General features: G+C 37.9%; 1 protein-coding gene across 5 annotated transcripts in view; it reads left to right on the top strand.

The window, feature by feature from the left end:
* The window catches only part of Usp15 (ubiquitin specific peptidase 15), an 89,343-nt gene that overhangs the window by 48,095 nt on the left and 16,534 nt on the right, over nt 1-24,714 (top strand). For 4 of the 5 annotated variants that reach the window (XM_076920375.1, XM_076920374.1, XM_076920376.1 and 1 more), the window contains 4 exons: nt 1,128-1,272; nt 21,142-21,315; nt 22,811-22,969; nt 23,060-23,284. In XM_076920375.1, coding sequence (XP_076776490.1) covers nt 1,128-1,272; nt 21,142-21,315; nt 22,811-22,969; nt 23,060-23,284 — 703 coding nt within the window. Of the gene's footprint in view, nt 1-1,127; nt 1,273-21,141; nt 21,316-22,810; nt 22,970-23,059; nt 23,285-24,714 lie in introns of those variants that run through there. The other variant, XR_013106403.1, reaches the window with a different exon arrangement.

The following is a 24,714-nucleotide window of genomic DNA, read 5'->3' as shown; positions in this document are numbered from 1 at the left end:
CTGACTTTTGTATTACCTGTTTGGTGTAGTGTGCGTGTTTTTACTAAAACCTTTTTAGAATAAGCAGTAATGTAGTTCATATAAACCATTATAATACCCTAGTAAGAATATAACAATAGAACAATAAAATGAAATGTTTTATTTTGAAATGAGCTGTCAGAAATAAATTATAACCGATCATTATTATTTACTGGTTTATGATATTTGTAAAACTGCATTTACAAAATCATTTACTTTTAGCCCCTGACCTTGATTTGTGTTCAAGTTCATCCTACAGAATAAAAAAATCTTGAAAGTCTGATATTTTAAAACTACTCTAAAGAATCTCTTATAAATATTCTTGTATTACAGCCAGTTTCTAAAAAAATTAAGAATTCACTTTTTCACAAGATTATTATATGTAAAAATAAGATTTAGCCTGTTGACTTAATTCTTTCTAAAATTATTCTAATTTGCTAAATTTTAGATTACAGAGGAGTTTGAAACAGGTTTTGAATTGATAAGGTGCTGTATTGCAGAGCTGGGAGAAAGGGCAGTCAGCGGCACCAGCCCTCCTTGCACAGGGTCCATTCGGTGTTCCTGATCGGGGCTCTTCTCTGCATTGGTGCTAACGTTGCTAGTCCAGCATAGAAGCTATAAATAGAACTTTGAGTGCATCTCAACAGTGACGTCACAGTAGCCTTGGGCTTCTCAGTGCTCATATGTAACTAAAGCCCCACTCTTCCTGCCCCTGCAGTCCTCACCTTACACTAGCAGACTAATTCAAAAGGGACATAAATGAGATGATTTATTGCTGCGGGTGGTGTCTCAAATCTGAATGTTTTAATTTTGACGGAGCAATGCAGAATGGAGCAAGCCATGATGCAGCTCTCATTAACCCAGGGTAGAATGATATAATAGTGGGGTTTATTGAGTGACATGCTGTGATACAGTGTTCTGTTGCTTGGATAAAGAATGCTGTAATTAAGGAGGTTTCTTTGAAAATCCTATCTCAAAAAGTACTAGTTGAATGTCCAGGAAAAGAGATTTAATGCTTAACCAGATATCTCATGAATAGGTTTAACGTACTCTTTATTATAACTATATTGTGATGTAATTGGCTACATTTTTATAATTTTTTCTTCCAGTGTGAAAAACTCAAATTATTGTCTCCCATCATATACTGCTTATAAGAACTATGATTATTCAGAACCAGGAAGAAACAATGAGCAGCCAGGCCTGTGTGGCCTAAGTAACCTGGGAAATACGTGTTTCATGAACTCAGCCATTCAGGTAGGTCTCTCCAAGCAGAGGGAAACTTGTGTTCATGGAATCCTTGCTACAAAAAGAACAGTTATTTTGCCTTTAATCTTTTCATGTGTGTGGACAGTTTGTAATCTGTGGGATATTTAGGCATGTGTATCTGGCTCTTACACTGCTGGAATTAGCATACCACCCTTCCTCTCAGGGAGCATGGTTTATCGGTATATTCACACTGATTGTTACTTGGTGCAGAACATCATTTCAAGCTGGAAACTTTAATTCCCAGAATAGAAGCAATGACACTTCTCTTTTATTCAGTAGAACTCTGTTGCTTTAAAAAAATAAGGTGTGAAAACATTAACTAGGGTTTGATATTTAAGAATGAGACATGTATCAACCACTTTTCTCCTCCAGAGCTTTTTTTGGGTGTATAAGAAAGATTACTGCTTTCTTCCTATGTCTTCTGTGGAGCCTTTCTTTGTGTTATGTTCCATGTGGTCTTCCATATTAGATATTTATGTCTATAATTCTGAGAAACCTTAATATACATTTCTAACAAAAGAAATGTATATTAAGGTTGCTATCATGTATATAAATTAGAGCAGGTTGCTCCAGTCACTTATCATAGGTAAAGTTATGTGTTTTTTAAAGCCTAGAGTACGGCTTAGAGTACAGAGCATGGCTACTAGATTACCACCAACGACTTTATCATCCAGATGTTGTCATTAATCCAGCTGAGTCCTAACTTTACCCTTCTCTTTGCAGTTTCTTTGCCAGTTAAAGTATAGCTGAACTATCTAGGCCAAGAGTTGTCAATGAGTTAGAGGAACAGGGAACATAGTTTCTTAGTGGGGCCATTCAGGAGATGGCAGAGACTGGATAAATTAGTAAACTCTTCTTTGAGCCTTTTGGGATGAGCGGTGATCCTGCTTGAATGTGGATTGTTTTATTCTGTTATTGTTCAAGGATTCTTACTGGCTGGACACTATTTAACAGATAGTTGCTTAGGAAGCAGTAACATAGTGAAGTAGTGGACACTGAGCCGAGCCGAGCAGAGGAAAAGCAGGCTGGCTCCCTCTGTAGGTTGTGTGCCGGAGGCGCATTCTAATATTCCAGTGTAGGAAACTTAGCTTATGTTTATCTCACAAAGACCTAGTGTCTGAAGAAGATTCAGTTGACTGTGTTACAGCAGCCGTTTCTATCGTGTTCTGTCATGACAGCACAGGAGTAAGTCTTGGTATTCTCTCAGGGCTTGTTCTGGTGGGCCCCTCCCAGGTGACACCACAGGCTGCGTTCTCATGTCTTTGAGGTAGTCTGTTTTCCTCCTTGTGCTTACCTGCAATTTCTTGAAAACAGTTACTACAATTTGATTGTTTGGGGAAATTTTCTTTCTTTTCTTTTTTTTTTTTTTTCTCTTATACTTTTGAGGCAGTGTCCTCTCTTTCTCTAGTCTCCCACTCTGTCCCCTCCCTCGAAATCCTTTTCATGAACGATGGGCCATTAGGCAGGAGCCATTATACCTGGCAAATATTCAATACAACTATCTTGTTCAGCTAAAATCGGCTTTTATTTTTAAGTTTTTCTTCTGTTATTGCAATTAATTGGTAATCCCTAATCATGTCTTCTAATATAGCTCAATGTGACAATGAGGATAATGGCTTCTAACTTTTCAGTAATAATCATAAAGATCATTGGTGGAAATTTCTGCCACAACTGTGTTAGACAGCGGAGAGTATTCAATGCTTGTATCTTAATCTTGTTAAAATCTATACTTTCTCTAAAACAAAGCTCTTCCAAATAAGTTAGAAAAAGGAAAAATATTTTATTTATTTTTTTATTTTCATGAATATTGGTGTTTTGCTTGCTTTTATATCTGTGCTCCACATGCCTGTCTGGTGCTTAGCAGGAGAGGGTGTCAGATCCCCTTAGGCAGGATTACAGACAGTTGTGAGCTGCCATGTGGCTGCTAGGAATCAAGCCCTGATCCTTTAGAAGAGCAGACTCCCTTTGGGGGGGGGGGGGTCTGGCTCAAGCCCCTCAAATTACTTTTTTTTCTGCTTTTATCTTTTCATACAAATCCAGAATCTTAAGGGTAGAACTTCAGTTATATTCTTTTCAGACTTTTCTCACTTACATTTTGGATTTTTCTCTTTGTAAGTTTAGAATTGAAGCCCAGTCATGAGCTTCCAAACACACTTTAACAGTTTTATTCATGATGGATTTTAATGTAACGTCTTTCAGTAATTCAGATTTGTGTGAAAATTAGCCGTTTTTGAGAGAATGGGTTATGCTTAACAGTGACGTTGATCACCAATGATAAGAAATTAATACCATGACTTAACATCATTATTTTAGTTATTTATACCCAATATTTTTCTGATATAATGATATATTAGCTTTTTCTACTGCAGAGTCTTACCGTGTAGTTTTATTTGGCTAAAATTTATTTAATACCATTATATGTGAAATACTTTGGGCAGTCTAACTTGATCATTATGAATATTATATTATAGGTAGTACAATATGAATTTTGATTTCTAGTTATGAAAACTTCTTTATTATGTAAACGTTTAATGTCCTCAGTCATTAAATGGACATGATAAAATTGCATAGTTTGTATGGAGTTCTTAGAACCCTGTCTCCAGCTTTCCGTGTTTTCCATGTTGGAGATGATTTAACTAGCATTAGATGAGTAGGCTTCAGGAGCTCTCAGACATTTACCCTTTCCTGGGAGCTGGGCCATGAATGGATTTGAAGCAGAGAGTGGTAGGGTGTTCCACTAGAAGGCAGCACAGTCTCAGGTGGTGTTTTCATCCTTCTAACAGACACAGTAGGGCTCCAAACAGATTCTAGGAAGGCAGTTCTAGTCATACAATATAAAGTGAGCTGATATTCCAAACATTTTTAAAGTCAACCTATTGAATTGGGGAAAAAAGATAGCTAAAATAAAATAAATACTTTTCAAATATAAAAAGTAATACTATACAGAAAAAGCATTCTTTGGGGGCAGTGGAATGGATTACGGTGGGTGGGTAATCTGTCACCAAGCCTTGTGACTTGAATTCAGTCCTAAGGTCCCTTATGGTAGGGAGAAGGGAGCTGGGTCCCACAAGTTTCCTCTGGCTTCAGCTCACATACTTCATTGTGCTCATACAGGTAAACACACACTCTGACAGCATTCTTTAGAAACTAGGTCGTCATATTGTAGAACAACAGGAAAATGCAGCTGATGGGGGCGTTTTTTGCATTATTTCCTAGCTTTAGATATGATTTATTATGACCCCCACTTGTCTTGCTGTGACAAATCTCAAAGGCCCATTTTAACATGCAACTTTGTAATTGTACTAGTTACTGACTTTTCATTGTACTCGGAACTGCTCTGTTCTCCACAGGTAGTTGGCAAGTGCTTCCCACTGTTGTCCTTGGCCCTCTTCCTAGCTTTTGTTTTGAGAGAAGGTCCAGGTTGGCCTTAACCTCGCTCTAGATTGCTGGGGTTTATTACAGGCCTGCACCATCAGGCCTTTTCCAACGTTATATTTAAGTAATTATTCTGCCCATCAAAGAAAGAAAAATTGTCATTCCTGAGACATAGAAACTCTAAAACAATAGTTTCAGATTTTTAAAGAAAATAATTAGTTCTGATAGCCTAAGAATGTAGCCAATTAAAAATTCAAATCATACTTTCCAGACTGGTGTTTAGCGTCTATGCCTAAGTATTAAATTGAGTTACTCGGGTCCTTCTACAAGAACTTGGAAAACAACTGTTATCAGAACTACCTATAAAACAGTCTGCACTGTCAGAGCCTCTCTCAGGTCAGGCCCTCACTGTGCAAACGTGTTCAGGGTGTGGTCATTTTGTCCTCTCTGGATTCCGGGAAGGGGGAAGTGTCCCTTCCTTTACAGACAGGATGGTGAGGAAGGGTAAGCCTGTGATCCACACAGGTGGTTTTAGGAAACACTGTATCTGGAGTACACTTGTGTGAGAATTTAATACAGCTGGAGAGAAGAAATTGTGCTCTAAAACAACAGCCTGCATTTTTGTGGCTCCACTATTAGTGGTCTTGTCCTGAAAATAAGTCTTTGTCTCAGCTGAGGAGAAAGTTTGTAACTTCTCTGTCCTGAATTTCTCTAGAACCAATATTTTTATTAACTGATAGAGTTAAATGTTTTTCTGTGGCACAAGAGTGATACATGGCTATAGATCATAGAAACAGTATTTTAAAGAATGATACAGAATGTGCATTGCCCTGGCTAACATGGTCAGCAGTGATTTCAAAATCTAGTCAGCCTTCTGTATCTGTGGTTTCTATATCCACAGACTCAGACAACTACAGATCAAAAATATTTTAATTTGCATATGTACTTAGCATCATGTTTTGTCTTTCCCCCTGAAACAGTGCCATGAGAGCTGAGCAGCTTCGGCATTGCACTGCTGTTGCTGAGTATAAGTAATACATGGATGAAGGTTACAAAGTCTACAAGAGAGTGAATAAGTTACATGCAGAATACTGTTTGATGTAAAGGATGTGAGCAGCCCCAGCTTTTGGCATCTGCAGATATTTAAGAGCTGCCTTACTGAGAGGAATCATAATGGTTACATCTGCTAACAGCACTTCTCAGTATCAGTAGGCTGAAACAGCCGGAATTTTTTTAAAGTTATTTTAATGTAGGAAAACTTTGTCTCTAAATTTTTTCACATTAATTTATTTGTGTGTGTGTGTGTACGTGTGTATACACAGGCGTGTGCATGCACATAGAGAACAACTTGAGAGTCAGCTCTCTCCTGCCATGTGGATCCAAGGGATTGAACTAAAGTCCCCAAGTTTGATGGCAGGTGCTCTCACTTACTATGCTCTCTCCAGCCCCCACTGTATGATCTGTTTGGGGAACAAGAGAACAATGAAATATAACTTAACTTATTTGCATAATATAAAAATGTCATTTAAACTAACCTTTACCAAATGCTTTTCAGCATCAACTCACTTTAGGGAAGGTTTTAAGTTTCAGACTTAGATTCCTTTTTTTCTTTTGACAGTAAAACATCGTTAAATCATTTTTCCCTTTTCCTCCTTCCAGTCCCTTCCACAACCACCTCTCACTCCCTCTTAAATTATAGCCTCTTTTTCAGTGGTATTGTTACCGAATTATCGTGCATATATGTACACAAATAGTGAATACAACTTGCTCAGACCGTTTAGTGTTACCTGTTTATATATGATCTTAGGGTTAGCTACTTAGTAGTGATGGCCAGTTAGAGGTCATCCCTGAATAAGACTATCTTCCCACTCTGAGCTCTCCTTTGGTGCTTGGAGCTTTGTGTAGATCTGAGGGTCTGTAAAATTTCTTCCTGCGACATTAGCATGCCTGTTGGTCATTGTTCAAGTCAGGGTGAGGCAGCCTTGTCAGCAAGGTATCTTGGATGAAGCTTGCCTATCCTTTCTGGGAGACAGAATCTGAGCAGATCCCCCAGGTTCTCTGCTCTCTGAGTATTTTCCCCCTTGTCTACATCAGCCCTGTAGTTGTACTAAATTGTGCATTGGTATTATCAAGTACTCACTGTAAAATTTGGTAGGTAGATTTACACTGTGGTAGGTAGGAAGAATGAAAAACATACTGGATCCATCATGCTCTCTCTTTGAGGATTTCTTTTAATGGACACATTTTAGTTCTAATTAGTTCAGCGCATGCTTGTTGACAGTTTTTAATCCCTTGCTTCTCTCCCCCCACACATACACACACTTCATTCTTGACCCTGTCTTCTCTCTTTTTTGTCTCTATCAAGAAACAGCTTATAATTGTGCATTTTACACATAGCTTTCTGAGTTGAGTATTCTCCGTAGTCTATGTACAAACCACTAATGTCAACTACTGTTTTACAGTGACTAAAAACTATAGCGTGGAGCCGGAAAAGGGTTAATGGATTGTTTACTGGGATCACAGTTCAGTGACTATCTACAGATGAATTACAAGCGCTCAGATTAAGCCAGAGAAGCATTAATAGTCCAAGGTTGAATTGGGTTCTCAGCTAACAGTGACAAGTGTGGTCTGTGTGCTACAAGGTATCCTCCATGCCGTTTTCACGTCTTAGCTTCCTCTCAGTTAGGCCTAAGTAACCTGTGTGAACACGAAGGAAACAGAGACAAGGGCGTTTACATGACTGAGATAAATTAATGAGTTGAAAAAATTGTTATTTAGAATATTCTGAGATAACCTCTTTTTTCAAAATTATGCTAATGAGGGGCGAGAGAAATAGCCAAGCTGTTAAGTGTACTTGCCAGGTTTGGTTCCCAGGACCCACATGGAGGCTCACAACCATCCCTATGTCCAATTCAGGGAATCCAGCACTCCCTTCTCTCTCCATGGGCATGAGGTCCCCATACAGTGCACATGTACAGTGCAGGCAAAATACTCATGCACATAAAAAATAAATGTTTTTTAATTTATGCTAATCAGCTAACAGAGAATTTTATTAGCACCTTTCATTTTGTTGCAGCAAACTATACATAACAAAATTGACTTTTAACTATAAAGTGTAAAGTTCAGCAGCATTAAAGGCATTCACATTCTTGTATAACCATTACAAACATATCTGTAACACAGGAATGGTTCATAAAATTCACACTAATTCCATAATATAGCACTCTTGTGTTAAGTCATCTGAGCAGTTTGATAAAATTAATGTCTTAGATTTATATAATCACATGTATGAAGTCCTAGTTGTCATTAGGTTTAAAATAGTTTGTAGATCTATCTGTATATGTTTGTCAGGTATATAATTAAAATTAATTTTCCTATAATTTTTTTCAAAAACCAAAAGTTATTCTAACCATTATGTTCAGAATATTTGTTACCAAATGCAGTAAGTTTTCAGGTAAGCCATATCTGTGATGTCTTGGTTAGTTTACTCTGCAAATATTTATGTCCCGTTGAGTGTCTTTCACTCAGATAGATAGTAATTATACTATGGCAACAGTTTTGTTTTCATCAGGGCTAGAGTGTACAGTGAGAGGAAAAATGGAATGGTGTTGTAACAAGAGTCCAGGTAGCTCTTAATTGATCCTGAGTGTCATGCTTCTCAGGCATTCATGTTTGAGCTATGAACAAACAATGGGGCTGACATAGGCATACGTTTTATTCTGTTTGTTTGTTTGTTTGTTTGTTTGTTTGAGACAGGGTTTCTCTGTGTAGCCCTGGCTGTCCTGGCACTCACTCTGTAGACCAGGCTGGCCTCAAACTCAGAAATCCGCCTGCCTCTGCCTCCGAGTGCTGGGATTAAAGGCGTGCGCCACCACTGCCCGGTGGACATGGGCATACGTGAGTCCAAGTTAGATGCAGTAAAAACATGGCTGAAGCCCCTGAAGTTCATCAGGTGTGAGGAGGACATAGGAGCACTGAGAGGAGGAGTAATAAGTGAGGTTTGTGAGGAGGACACAGGGATCTGAACTAAAGACACAAAGCCAGGTCATGAGAAATTTACCTGTGAATGTGTTACAGAGATAATGAGAGTTCCAGGCTGCCAAGTCTTATTTCTTTGTTGTTTTCATTGTTTCTACCCTCAGTCTTGTCTGTAAAGAAAGCAGAGTTCCTTTCAAACCTAAGGAGACTTCTTCCCTGCTACTCTGACCTATAACAGTGCCTTGTCAGTTTGCCAAGCTCCGAGCACTAGGAAAGTGGTTCATTGGGTAAAGTACTTGCCATGCAAGTTTGAGGACTTGAGTCCAGGCTCCTGAGGAAAAGCCCAGGCCGGCAATCCCAGTATGGAGAAGAAGGGAGAAGAGAATCCCAGGGGTTGTCTGGCCAGTCAGTGAACTCCAAGTTCAGTGAGAGCTCTGTCTCAAAAGATAAGATGTACAGCAACTGAGGAAGACACCAAAGCTGCACCTCAGGCCTCCACAAATGTGTATTATCATGTGTATACATGTGCACATACACTCACACAACATAGCCCATCCTTAGAACCGTAGGGAGTCCTGTATCATCTAGACCTCTGGTGCATTATAGCCCACCATTTTATAAGTCTACTTTATGGAAATGACTCACTGCGTGCTTCTGCCTCTGTGTCTGTGATAGTCTTCCTCTGAGTGTCTGCATCTTTGCTCTTTAACTTTGTTGGGTCTCTAATAGCCAAAGGCCCTGCCCCCAGCACACTGTAGAAAAGAGTAACTGCTTTTCTACATTCTGAATACAACTTGTGACCAGCTGATGTGCTCATTTGTATTTAAGAGGGTTTGGTTCCTCTCTTTCCTCTTGTTCCTAGCTCATACACACATACAACATGAACAATTAAGTTATTTTTTTAATGCAGCTACTTTTAGTTACCACTGTATCTCTATTACGTGGAATAGCTGCACATATATAATATAGTGTTTAGAAGACACTAAATTTGAGGAAGGATAAAAGGAGTCTTAAGTGTCTGTAGTTTGTCTTGTGCATTAGAGTAATGAATATTAACATTGTTGAAATCATAGTAGTGGAAAAGAGGGCTACATTTAAGTGAGGGAAGATTATGAATTAATTATAGGTGTGTTTGTTTCATGGTGCTTTATGAAACATATAAATAAATACATTATAAGTAGCCAGAGATTCTTGTTTGGGAGTATAAGTCAAAAAACTTCAAGTGGGGAAAGGGAATCCGTACAGACAGGAGGAAGCTGTTTTATCTAAAGAGGACATCTTTCAAGGCTCTCCATCATCTGTATAGAGGACGGGCACTTACATTTGGTAGGAGAAAAAGAGAATTGTGAATGCAAATATTTTCTAGGTTTTGTAATGAATTCTTTTGTCTCTGAAAAACAGTATCCAACCATTTGTAGAGAGTTAGATGGGGGGCTCAGCTGGGATCGACCAGCACTAATTTACAATGGAATTCATTCGTTCACTTGAGGTTTCCCAACAAAACTTAGTTATATGCTACATGAGACAAATTGACTAAATGCATCTAGAAAAAATGAGCAAAGTTCAGCTGAGAAGAAAGTAAAGCAACTAAGCGAAATAAACTAGTTGTTTTTGCTATTTATTTATCAGCTCAAAAAAAATATCCATTGAGTATTTATTCCAGATATTACTAATACCGAATTCAAAAAAGACATTGCTTGTCTCTAGGAGTCCATGATCTGGTAAATGCATGGTCTTATGAATACCTAAGATATATTAGGATATATGATGTACATAGTGTTTTGACAAAAAAGAAAAGAAAGCCATCAGAAAATAAGTGAAGTGTCACCAAGAAGTGGGTCCCTTGTTGCTCTGTTAAATACTTTGTTACTGCCGTGCCATGTGAGGCTCACGTTCTGCCTCACTTCAGCAGATGCTGCCTTTTGAATTCATTTTAACTTTATCTTGATTCAAGTTATTCATACTATGATACTGTAGCAGAAAATTACCAGACTTACGGACTGTATGATATACTTCATGTCTTACTTGCATCTTTTTCTCCATAGAAATCCCTGTGACAGAATTCTACTTCACGACATCAAAAACATACCGTTCATACACTTAATACATGGATTAGGACCTTCCATTCTAGTGATGATTTTTACACTTAATAAGTGCACACTGGAACCCTCCATGCTAGTGATGCTTTTTCCATGTTGGAATGCTCGTAAACTAGAGTACTTACTTATTTATAGTGCTTTGCTTATATGCCAGATTTTGTGTATACCAGATTGGACTGCCTCAGTTATAGTAACATTGATATAAGGGTTAAGAATACATTGCTAAGAGTTTTTCTAAATATTATGTAATTTTGTCAGAAGTATTTCAGTATTTCTTTTTCCAAATCAAATCGAATCAAAACAAAACAAAAACCATTATTATTTCATAGGAAAAGTTTTCTGAGAGAAATGAAATTTAATTCCAGATTCCTTTCACACTTACAGTACTATCACCAGAGCTATACTAAAAATACTAACACATAAGTTGCATGATTGTACCACCACCACCTTCCTGGAATCGCCGTGCTTTGCCAGACGCTGTTTACATCCCCTGAACTTTAGCTTCATTTCCTCTCTGTTGGTTTGAGCTCCTCTACAGTTCTTCCATGCTTTCTAAATGGAGCGTGTGGCTAGAATGATCCATCTCCTTGAAAGGAGTAATCTGTCCTTCCTCCTGTTTTCTCATCGATGTTTCAGTCAGCTAAACAGCAGTGTTGGGCAAACACATGGCTTTCAAACCACACTGCCTAATCTAAACTGGAGCTCTGCTGCTTTTAAACTGTCACCTTGAGTACAGAAACTTGATAGTCTCTTCATCTGTAAAGATAGAGAGCTTAAAGATGTGCTTGACACAGCACAGACTATCTGTCAGCTAATGCCATTCAGTGCGCTACTTCTCGGAGACGTCTGTTCATATACTGACACATCTCGAATCTATCCCTAATGTAATTCTCTCTCCTAAGTTTCAACTTTAACACACAATGCAAAGTGCATATTTGTGCCAAGATAGCTTACAAATGACTCAGACTCAACATGTCTACTAAAGCTGATCCTGATCGCGATTGGTTGGTTGTTGTGGACCCTTGTCACTGACCTGGCACTTTCTGTGTAGACCAAGATGACACTGAATTCATAGCAGTGCTCCTGCCTTTGCCCCCCAGGCGCTGTGATTATCAGTGTACAGTCACACTGGAAATCTTCTTGTTTCCTTATACTTCTTGATAGGTACAACCATTTACCCACTAACCCAGGTCACAACCCAAAACACAACCTTCCAAGTCCTGTTGGCTACATCATCATCTCTCTTATGCCATGTGTCAGCATCCAGGCCATTCAGGACACTGCTCCCAAATTCACAGTTTGAGAAGTAAATAGGATTATGATTTGCTTACATTTTTTTAAGTCACCTAAAGGATAAAATTTACATTGTAACCAACTGTCTCTTAAGGCACATCCATCTAAAGGATAAATTTTACATTGTAATCAGCTATCTCTTAAGGCAGATCCATAAAAGGACTTTCTGTTCTTCTTTGTATACACTGTCAACACTTCCCCATTCCTTCTGTCACTTTCTAAGAGTGAGCACAGTGGTCATTGGGACAGCACAGGCTGTCCTTCATTTTCTTTCACATCTTCAATATTTAGTATGATACCAGATAATAATAATGCCAGCACAGTGGTTCTCACAGGTTATGACTTGTCTGTGATATCACTGGACTAGTCAATGATGAAAAAGGTTTAGAAATTGTAAGTGATCCAAGTTTTCTGTCTCAATTTGATGGAGTCATTTTATATTCTGTAATAATCAGACTTGTTTTTTTGTATGGTGTTTTTAATTTTTTTTTATTTTGTTTCACAAAAGTGCCAGTCTTTGATGATTTGAAAGTTGTTTTGTTTTCTTTTGATTGATCTTTCCACAAATTGATTTTAAAAATACTGCATTAGAAAAAAATCATTTACCAGAAGTGTACTTGATTTGTACCTGGCTAGCAGTATTTCTGGAGCTGTCAAACTACAAAAGAGCACAAGAACGTAAGTAGAACTTAACATACAATAGTTAACTTTTTACAACTGAAAAATGGAAGTGGTGCAGACAAGTAGTATTGCATCAGCCTTACGTTTGCACCCCACAAGTGTAACGAGTGTGATGGCACATGGCTGGACCCCCGCTGCAGTACAGGGTGTGTGCCCTCATGGTGTTACAGTGAGTGCTGTGCACAGAACCCTTCAGAATTTTACTCCTGCCACAACAGTTCTCTTGAAATACTGGTTTTTCCATAATAAATACTTTTACAATGATTACTTAAAGGCTTTTTTGTTTTTTGTTTTTTTTTTTTTTTTACAAAAATAATTTGATGCTTCATATTTCAAACTATCCTGTGAGGCTTCAGCTTCTGTTTCTTGCTGTGTGGGCCTGCTATAATGAACTGATACAAGGAGTACATGGCTTCATTGTTTCTCTTAAAGAGTATCATAAATTAAACATACTTTTTTAATTCATTAGTTTACTCCTTTGAAAGAGTTGAGATACGTAATTTAACATGCAAATTAAATTAGGCAAGCTATGAAAATAAGTAGAACTTACACATTATTGGAACCACATGAATTACTCATGAATAGCTTGTTTGTAAAACAAAATTTTTAATTAGCTAATTGCTGTGGAAATCCAGTAGTGTTATAGTCTCATTAAAGTAGTCCATACCTAGAGTCTGTAATGGCCACATAGCCTTGGTGGTGGTGTCGTTTATCACAGACCTGTATGTGTGCATCTCAGAAGGAATCCTCTCTAGTTCAATATGAAAATCATGTTAGCTTTTTAAAACAATGGCATGCATAAGTAAAGGATGAACTTACTATAAGTAATCGTTTTTGCAAATTTAGGATTATCCTTTCTCAGTCTTACAGATGAAAGAGGAGGAAAGAAATTAATATTTCTTGGCTACCCATAAAAAGTGTATGTCATAATCCCAGAACTTGGATAATATACTATATTTCATACAATATAAAGAGATGTCATAAAAAAGGAGTCATAGTGAGATTGGTTAAGTTTGAGAGTGTCATATGCCTTGGGGTTACACTAACAGTGGTAGGGCAAAAACAGCATCTTTGCCAGAACCTTTCCTTGAATACATATCTACTCAACTAGATATGGTGCAGACTGCTGTAGTCGCCAGGGAGGCTCAGGCAGAAAGATTGTACATTAAGGCCAGCCTGAATCACCTAGGCAGACCCCATCTTAGAAGATGAAAGACAGGTCAGGATGGGAGGAGACAGGTAGGAGGGAAGTTTATGTAAGATCCCAGCATTGTAATAGAGCTACTTCTCACTCTACTTACTACTTGGAAAGGGGAAATTATAGCAAAAACATAAAGGAAGAAAAATATATCTACTTTTATTTACCTAAACTTTAAAAAGGCTAGGAAAATAGAAATGTAAAGCTAAAAAGTGCCTTAATTACTCGTGAAGATCCTTCGAATTCTTTTCAAGGGTTTTGAGATATTTTCTAGAAATTTTATAAACTAAGTAATCGATTTAAAAGCTCTTTTTTTTTTTTTTTTTTTTTTTTTTTTTTTTTTTTTTTTTTTTAGTCTAACTGACAAAGCCCTGTGCATGTAGCTTGTCACATGAACGGTCGGTTATGTTAGACTTATACCCACTGGGTGCAGGACTCGTGCTGCTGTCCTGCTAACCGTAGAGTGCTGTTGATCACACAGTACCATTCAAAATGCTCATACTGTTGTCATAACACATAGGACAACAACTGATTGGAAAAAAGTCTAAAGATTCTTCATTCACCTGACTTAGAATCAAGAAAAAGTTACTTGAATATTCTGAAATGATTGTAAACATGGATAACTTCAGGCTTTATTTTTAAAATCATCAGAGAATAAAAGCAAGTCCCTTACTTTGGATTGGGTTTTTATTTTCAGTTTAAAGGCATAGCTATTCTTTAAAAAGTGTTGAGTGACATCCATTTTGATCAGTTACGGAATGAGTTACAAAACTCAAAAGCTGTAGGTAATGAAAACTTAAGTGTGTTTTCTTTCCTGTTCTAGTTACCGGTTTTCTAAAGTAGTGAGCATACATGAGCACTTGAGCCTGAGCAGAGAGGGCGAGGTTCACCCTCAGCATTACAAAAGACAACTTTCTCTTTTTGAAGGGGATTACTTTGACTGTTTTCCAGGTACTGGGGCAATTCCAGATTCATTTCAATTTTGGGATGGCTATTAACTATTCATATGTTGATTACAGACTTGGTTTGGGTTGCATGCAAAACTTAGTTCTTCAGTTTGACACAAACAAACAAAAAACTAAATAGAAGTTTATAATTAATACTCAACATCCATTAACTAAAAATTTTATCAGAGAATTCACAAGACATCAGTCTCAATGACCAGAGCATACTTAATAAAACAAAATAAGTCTTTTACTTTTGGAAAGTAATGTGAATTATGAAAGAATATGTGTATATTAATGAAAATTAGGTACAACCTCTTCCACCTTTCTAAGTAACAAAACATTTCACATGGTATCCCAGTTCTACCATGTTAGGCTAAGGACACTTAAAACTGGGTTGTTTTTCATAGGCAGTTCTTTATGAAATACTTGAAGCTTTCTGGACTTGTTTATAATCTAGTTCTTGGGGTTGTAGTAGGTGAGGATCTGCTTACATTGAAGTGCACAGCAGAACACCCAGGAAATAAGACATTCAGGTATTTAAGAATCTCTTGAGAGTTTTTGCTTGGTTTCTGCTTGGATTTAAAAGAGCAGTTTTTACTCTTATAGCTGTAGCTTGGCAGACATTGGATGTTGACGGGCGTTGTTTTCCTTCATTAGGAAGTGTGCATGAAATTTCTTTAGGCATTAAGAGGACTTTCTGAACGTATATGACTTTTGGAAAAGAATTATAACCAGGAGCAATTTAAGAGTCCTTTTGAGTACCTTCCTGTGCTATCGTTCTGAGTCTCTCCTGGGACTGTTTGTGTGTCTCCCTTCTATGCTGTCCCTCAGTTAACACTGGTTTGGGCTGTCAGGCCAGCATTGGACTAGATGCTGAGGCAGAATGGGATAACACACTGACTCTGTGAGTGAGTTAAAGGTACAGGTACCCAGAAGAGGGAGTGTCAGTCCCCCTGGATCTGCTGAGGAAGGTGGAACACTGAATGCCAGAGGACCCATGCATTTCTCACAGGAAGGAGGACATGTGCATGAAACTCAGTAATAAGACATATGAATTCAGACTGCTAATTCAAAGGCAATAATAATAATTTCCAGTGTCCAGTATAAAATACACAAGCACACACAACCTCTTTAAGAAACAGATACTAAGCAGTCACTTCTCGTTGATTTGCTTATATCCTCATCATACATTTATTTTTAATTAGTTCTTTGGGAATTGTGTAATGTGTTTGCTCACCCGCTCCCCTACTCTTCTCACATCCACCCAACTTTGTGTCCTTTGGGGATTTTTACTGTTTTTAAACTCACTAAATCCAACTTGTGTTGCCCTTTTATTTCTGGATGTGTAGCCTCTCGGCTTATCAGGGACTACACTCTCAGAGAAAATTGCCTCTCCGTCTCCCCACAGTTGTCACTTGTCACTAGCTCCTTGGCCAGGGTTGGGACTCCATGCCACCTCCTTTCTTCATGCTGGGGTTTGGTCTGGCCTCTGCTGGCCTAGTCTTGTGAGTGCGCTCATGACTGTGGCTTGTCATATCTCCTTCTGTTTCACCCGAATCAATGACTTTCTGTAGAGCTCGTTCATCCCACCCTCTCACTTCATTCTGTGATGAGAGCTACATTGGAAATGCAAACAGATGACCATACAGACACTAGGAACAAGTTAGATTGTCCTTGACAAGTTTGTACACTGTTGGCTTGCGTAGAGATCATGTCTTGAATATTTAAATACAGAAGTATTTAGCCCAGTTGCCAAGTACGTTATTATTTAACGTAAGTTGCTTACTTTTTTCCTCTTTTACATTAAAAATTGAAAATACTATTAAGAATCTCTTACATCTGGTTATCGCTTTATGTTTTAATTAGTATAGATGTTTTATACTTGATAGTAGCCTCATCATGACATTTTCAAGAATGATGTTCCTTTTCAATATCATCTTCAAAAACTTTCTCTTCCATTTGAGGAACAAACTCTTAAGCCCAATTATAATTAAAACAAAGCATAGCTTAAGTTCTCCATATTTTATTCCCAGCACTGGGGAAGCTAAAGAAGGAGGATCAGGATCTCATATTCAACCTTGGCTATATAATAGGACCATATCTCAAAGCATATATACATGTGTATCTTAATATCAATTCATTTCCTCAGAGTTGGGCCCCATTTTATTACAGATAATGAGGAGATCTAATTGTCTTGATTTTGATGTTTTATGGTGTCAGATGGTTGAATTTCAGTACATTTACAAAGACAGGTGTCATGTCAGAAATTTCCAAAGCAGTAGATTAACTAATTCTGTTTAACTAATTCTGTTTATACATACGGTTTTTCATATGACATGCTCATATGTCTCGGTTTTGCTGACCACTACCATATATCTTATGCAGCTAGAGTTGTCTTGTTCAATTTTACAGTCACGGGAGCATTTAGACTCCTGGTAAGTCTAATATTAGACTTTTAATCCATATTCTATCAACCAAAGATCTTTGTGGTTAAAAGGATAGTTTCCTGCTTTAAGTGTGAAGAGCTGTGCACGTGTGTATATTTACAGAGGTAGTTGTTCTTTAGAGCATCATGTTTAATAGCAGCCAGTCTAAGCAGATGTTTCAGTCATCAAAGACTCTTAGGATTTTAAGATAGGCTCGTATGAAAGCTCTAAATGATGGGTTGGATGCAATCATTTCATATCAAACAGCAACATACCCAAAAGTTAAGAAACTGGTTTCTTCTTTTCTCCCAGAATGATGACGTTGAATGTGGCTAGAACAGCTCCTACACTAAGGAAACATTTGGACGCTTGGCCTTTATTCTAGCTGTACCTTGTACAAACAGTTATAGTAACTAGTCCTTACATGCTTTAAAGAACATAACTTCTGATGTACCAGTATTTTCAAGATTCGGAAAATTTTCTGTTATCACTTTAGTTCTTAAGTTATTGTGATTTGTATTAGTCAAACAATAGCTATTGGATTCATGTGTTCTTACAAATAGCCCAAAAAAATATAACCTGAAAGTTTTTTTAACACATTATATTCAGCAAGTGGAATGTTTAAATTCAAATATTGGTTAGGATCTCTCCATAGGTAATAAAGGCCATACTTGTTAAAAGTATGTGTATCTCATTATTTAGTTTGGTAGTACTGAATTATAATAAGTTCAAACTGTCATGTGTCCCTGTGAAAATAAATGCTAGTCTAGAAAATGCAAAGTGTCTCACTGTAAAGCCAACGGAAAGTCAGACATGGAGGTGGCATGTCTCCAGTGCACAGTGTCCTTTGCTTCATCCCTGGGCTTTTGAGGTACTTTTGATTCCATTCGTTGTAAGCAAATCTATATATACCACATGTGCGAAGATTTCATTTGACAAAAATGAATTGAGTATTGTGTGCTAAGATTGAGAAGAAAATAATAAAAGCTGAGAGAATAAAGGCATTAGTAAATCCTGGCAGAACGTTGTTAATAAACATGTATACTTACTGTGCTTGGACTGAGTAATCTACTCAGCGCTGAGATTACAGATACATAGGCTGTCATGGAGGTCACAGCCCACAGGACATAGACCAACAATTCTGTTATGATTTGTCTCAAAATCCATGCGGGACTCAAAGTGAACACTAAGCAGTACACAAGCACAGCAGGAAACATTGCTGAGGAACTGAGGTCAGGTCCCCAGTAGGATGCCTGAGTCTCAGTCAGAGGATAAGGCAAGAAGCTATGTTTTCAGATAGGTGAGGCTGTGTGTGTTCAGCAGAGAGGAGCGTAGCAGGCCAGTGACTGGCAGTGAACAGAGTCAAGGAGTTGTCAAGGGACAAGGATGAATAAAGAGGTTTGTCTAAGAACTGGGGGTTCCAGTATGAATTCAAGGATTTATTAAAGGTTCTATAGCAAGGCATTAACATGGTTAAATACATATTTAAAAGATCACTGGTTACGAATAGAGAGTTAATTTTTCTAAAGTTGTATTTAGAAGGTCTTCCAAGTCAAGGATACATAGCACATGAATAATTGAACAAAAATGAAGTTCAGAACTTGTTCATGTTTGCGACACTTGTTTTCGAGCTATTTGTAAAGCCACACACTTGATTGTGTGAGTGTGGGACTAGACTGTAGTGGAATGCTGCAGTAATGTGACCCTGACCCAATCACACAATGAAGATTCACAAACTGAGTGCTAACCCTCAGATAAGGCTGTGACTGGCTCCTGTGCCCAGTGTCTATTTGTTGTTGATCCTGCTTGTGGCAGAGCAGGGTACTTACTGCTAAGTAATAGCATCTGTGTTGTGGTGTGGTCCATGTGGCCTGTCCCTCCTCCAGTGCTGGCTTTGTAACTGAAGTGAGTCTAATATAAAAGAAGAAAGTAAAACTCAGGTGCAAAGACTTGGGAAGAAACATAAGAAGTGTCCTTTCCCTTGATTACCTGCTACATTATAAACTACCCTATGTGTATCTTTTAATACAAAGACAAGTTCTATACAGGAAGCAAACATGAAGGACTCTGAAGACCTGCAGAGCCCGGCCTGAATCATAGAGTTTGAGACCAAATGCCAAGGCCCTGTAATGCTAGCTGCTCCAGGGATGGAGGAAAGAAAATTAAAAGTTCATGGGCTGTTTGTGATACAGAGTGAGTTCAAGGTCAGCCTGGGCAACTTAAAATCTTGTCTCAGAATCAAAAGTACAGTAAGAAGGTGAGAGTGGGGAGGTTGGAACTCAGAGTGACTGATTACTCTCTGGCAGCTCAGAGGACCTCAGGAGGGGAGAGAGAGTCAGAACAATAACCTCTGTGATACAAGTAATTGCCAAGTTTGTCTTGAGGGATGGGGTGGAACTCAATGAAGACAACATTCAAATTGTATAGATATTATGACTACTTAGTAAACATACTTTTTTAAATAAATAATTGAGACCAAAAAATGAGTAATGTAATTTACTTGGAAGAACTAAATAAAAGTTAAATATGCTTATCTTGGTGTTTTGGCCAGACTACATAATACAGTCATAATTTATATTTCCTGTATAAACACCCAGCAAACTGAACTTCTCATAGCTACATAGAAGCCTATTTACCTTAATGCAATTTGGTGGTATACCAGCTCTCCAGAACTTTAATTTCCATGAATATTCATTGAGATTCAACAAAATGGATCTTCACATGCAAGCAACTCATAGTTTCTCATAGATCACTTTGTCACTGTCTCCAATACACATACATTCCTATGTGAGACATTGTATATTTGAAACATTCATTAATAAAGCAAAATGGTGTTCTCTCTGAGGTGAAATCATAAGGCATCAATTTAAAATAATTCCAAATAATTTTGGAATATTATGTAATATTATAATTTGGGATAAAATATTATGGAAAAATACATTTCTACCATCTCATAAATTTTATTAGGAATTTATTCAAAATAAAGAATTGGAGAAAAACTTTGCAGTTTTACATAAACAAAATTTGGATTGTTATTTTATTAAGAGTTTCTACAAAACATATCTGAAGTTTGCCTAAAGTTTGTTTTCAGTAGGTTTTTCTGGTCAGTACTACCCTTTCTAGACACCACTACCAGCCAAATGACAGATTTTAAAACTGCACCTTTGTGATAAGGCACTGGCTGCAGAAGCAGTAAGTACAGTCCAGTCATTGTGATGTATCCATGAGGTGTTGGGGTCCACAAGTGCTTCCTATAGTAAGAGGTTTATGGTTATCACGTGGCCTCTGTATCTCCTACTCCATACTTTAAATCATCTCTAGACCTGCTTATAAATCCTTCATATTGCACTGGGTAAAAAATGACCAAAAAAATTTTGTTCAGTGTGAATGTAATTTTTTTCCAAATATTTTCATATCTGCAATTGATTTGAGTCCGTGGATACCACAGACCACCTGCACCTTTTCTAAATTGTTTTTGCCTGCACGCCATCTTGGTTTTTACCTACTCAGGCTACTTTGCAAGTGCCTGGGATGCTTAGACAGCCCATAGTTTCTACCAATCAAGTAAAAGAAGGAAAGAAAACACTGAGCTTCTCCCCAGTTAACATGTAGTTTGCTGTGGTTAAAATTACACAGATTTTGGAGCAGCAAGTATTAGTGGTTTGTTTATTAGTAGTAATTGACTGAAAGTTTGGGAAGTGAGTCATCCGAATGCCTCATTTGAGTGTTTAACTGTTACTCTGCACAAGGAACCATTTCTATCTCTGTGTATGCCACAGTAAATTGATTTGCTTCATTTTCATTTTAACAAAGTATGCATGTGGTTTCTTTTACTTTAAAATATGTTTTGTTCCTTGCAGTGTTTGAGCAACACACCTCCACTTACTGAATATTTTCTCAACGATAAGTACCAAGAAGAGCTGAATTTTGACAATCCCTTAGGAATGAGAGGTGAAATAGCTAAATCCTATGCTGAACTCATCAAGCAGATGTGGTCTGGAAAGTTTAGCTATGTCACTCCAAGAGCATTTAAGGTTAGTGTGGTAAACTTACTCTCAGCACATGTGCTCTTGTCCCCAGAGGATTGACACAACAACAAACTCCTCAGCTGAGGGGTGAAGTCCCATCGAAGTGTCTCCTGGCCTCCCAAAGACACAAATATGACTTAGAGCAGGACAGTGATTTGGGGTTTGTTTTCTTAGTGTCTAGAAATGGGCTGGAGAGGAATGGCTTAGAGGTTAAGAGCAATTGCTGCCCTCCCAGAGGACCTGGGTTTGGTTTCCAGTACCAACATCAAGTGGCTCAGGAATGCCTCTGTAACTCATGCTGGAGTAGCTCTGATGCCCCCTTCTGACCTCCATGGACATTTGCACTCATGTGCGCATGCACACACACAAACACACACACACACTGATGTGTTTTAGAATGGTTTAGACTGTCTCTGGAAACACTATATGAGCATCTTATGTGTTATAAGGAGCAGTATTTGGACGTGCCACTAAGTCTAAGTAATCTAGTTTATCCTTGTACTCATTGTAAACTGTAAAAAATCAGAATTAAACTAATTTACAAAACAACCATCAGATAGTCACTGGTTGTATTTTCAGTCTTACACTTAGGTGTTTGTGTGTATGATGTAGTTACTTAGATCTTACCCTTAGTGAGAAGTTACTGTGAGCCATGGCCTTCACAGATAAGTGGCATTCCTAGAACATCTGCTAAGAAGCATTTTGTTAATAATCTAACTGTTCCTAAAGAATGAATCAGAGCCGAGAGATGGCTGTGCAGTTAAGAGCACTGGCCACTTTTCCAGGGGACCAGGGTTCAGTTCCCAGCACCTGTATGGTAGCTACCTACCTATGGTCTGTAACTCCAGTTCAAGCAGGTACTGTATGCAAATGCTGCAAAGACAGTGCAGGCAGAACACCAGTTTTGATTCTTCACAAGTTATTTTCCATAAAGGTATCACATTAAATGAAGGAATACAGAAGCACATTCTTAGGGAAGAGCAAGATTTGATTCCATCAAGCTTCAGTCCCAGTTTTCACCAATTACTGAATACATCTTCTGTTTTATGTGTTTGAAATCTTGGGGTTTGTTGTATATGGTTAACACATTCATACTGATTTTACAACCAACCCTATAACTCAATGCTTAACAAAATGTATCCGGCTGTATTTTCCCATAAGTAAATGACCACCCCTGTGTCTATAAATGACACCTTTGCACTCTGCTTGGGAACTGTTCCAAGTGAGCCTGGCCAGAAAGCACCAACGTATAGAGAAGAAAACACTAAGAAAATTACAAAAGGATGCTGAAACTAAAAAGCAGTATAGCTTGCTCGCCTTCTTCCCGGAGGAGAGTGCACATCAGGAACAGGGTTTTACTGAAGCACATCTCCAGATGGTTTAAAATGTATCACAGCTTGACTTGGGCACAGAAGTAATTTATAGGTAAAAATGAGAACAACCATGTTCATTTTAAGGAAGCCTGTCTCGAGCTGACTTTGTCATTTTGCTTATCTTACAGACACAGGTAGGACGTTTTGCACCTCAGTTCTCTGGATATCAACAGCAAGACTGCCAAGAGCTACTAGCTTTCCTATTAGATGGGTTACATGAGGACTTAAATAGAATTAGGAAAAAACCATATATCCAGTTAAAAGATGCCGACGGGAGGCCAGACAAGGTAAATGAATGAACGAACGTCGTCGTGTTACTGTCTTCGTTGTTAGCGTTTGCTAACACCTCTTAGTAACTCTGTTTATTTCCTTGGTAGGTGGTTGCTGAAGAAGCCTGGGAAAACCATTTAAAAAGAAATGATTCCATCATAGTAGATATATTTCATGGCCTTTTCAAGTCTACTTTAGTGTGTCCTGAGTGCGCTAAGATCTCAGTGACCTTTGACCCTTTCTGTTACTTGACACTTCCATTGCCTATGAAAAAAGAACGTAGCTTGGAAGTTTATTTAGTTAGAATGGATCCACTTGCTAAACCTATGCAAGTAAGTAATGACTTTTTTCTTGGCATTTGTTATTTTTACTTAATTCATAATGAGACTATTTTAAAATTTGTTGGTTTCTTCAGCACTATTCAGTAATAAAACTTATTGGATAATAGATTTTATAAACTAAATACTCTGGAAGTTACACCTGTTTAGAAATATGTGAAGTTGAAAGATAATCTTTATCAAATTTCTTTATCATACCAAAGACAACCAAGATGTTTGTTTTACAATTTGGGATGGCTATCCACTTAGAAAGACTAATAACAAACAGTATTATTGTATGTATTTTTCCTATCAAGAATTTTGTCTGTATGGGTATTTTGCCTGTATATGTCTCTATACTGTATGTGGTTTTGGTCCCCGGGCCTGGAGCATGGCTGTATGCTCCTATGGGTGCTGAGAATGGATCCTGGTTCTTAAGGAGGCGCGACAGTGCCCTTACCCACTGAGCTAGCTCTAGCGCCCCCTGGTCAAATTCTTCATGTTGTAGGGGTTTTTTTTTTTCCAAGTCACTTGTAGAAGTAAAACTACTATTGTATTTTATTTACATATTTATTATTGTCTACATATGTGTGTACTATGTATTTATTATCTATTGTATTTATTGTAATTCATGATATGATCATGCATAAGTAGAAGTAACCTTCAGGCATTTTAAAATTTTGATGAGAAATAAAAAATTGATATAAAAATAGTTGGTTCAGGGCCAGCAGGATTCCTCAGCGAGATAGAGGCAGTTGCTGCCAAACCTGACAGAGCTGAGTTCAGTCCCTAGCACTCACATGGTGGTAGAAGAGACAGTTACACTCTGACTCCCGCACTCATGACATGACATGCACGTAGACACAGTTAATAAAAACCTTAATAGTAAAAATACTTGTTCAGTTGATGTTTTAGTCTTTAGTATTATGCTTTGCTTACTCTATGCAAAATCTCCGTGGTACACATTAATGTCAGTTGATAGCCTGATTCCTCTGTTGTCTGCTATCACTGGATTCCTCAATGTTTTGTGAGAAAAATGCTACATTTTCTGTCTTTAAATCAATTCTTCCTTCACATTTGATCTCCTTCTAGTGACAGCTCCTCCTTTCTCTACTAAACTCTGTTGCAAGACCTCAAAGATTTTAGTTTCCTTTTTTCAACTACCCAGGGCTCTTTGTAGGCCAGGAGCCTGTGTTCCCAGTGCTGTGACTTGTAAATGTTAATGCAGAAGTACATCCGGATCTGTGTTACTCACTTGGTGCTTTTTCCCTCAACAAGCAGATTTACTTCTGACTGTTAGACATTATTTTCTATAAATTCTTAGGGTCTTGCCAAATATCTCAGATTTGTAGATACCTAGTAGAAGTAAAGTCTGTGTGAAAGGTACCCTGTGAACAAAGCTACCTTTACTTCCTCTTAGTAAGAACAGTGTCTGTAGAGTGGTG

This window comes from Arvicanthis niloticus, chromosome 22, assembly GCF_011762505.2.
Source record: "Arvicanthis niloticus isolate mArvNil1 chromosome 22, mArvNil1.pat.X, whole genome shotgun sequence".
NCBI lineage: Eukaryota > Metazoa > Chordata > Mammalia > Rodentia > Muridae > Arvicanthis > Arvicanthis niloticus.
The sequence above is the reverse complement of the archived record's forward strand: the minus strand, read 5'-3'. Positions and strand labels throughout refer to the sequence as shown.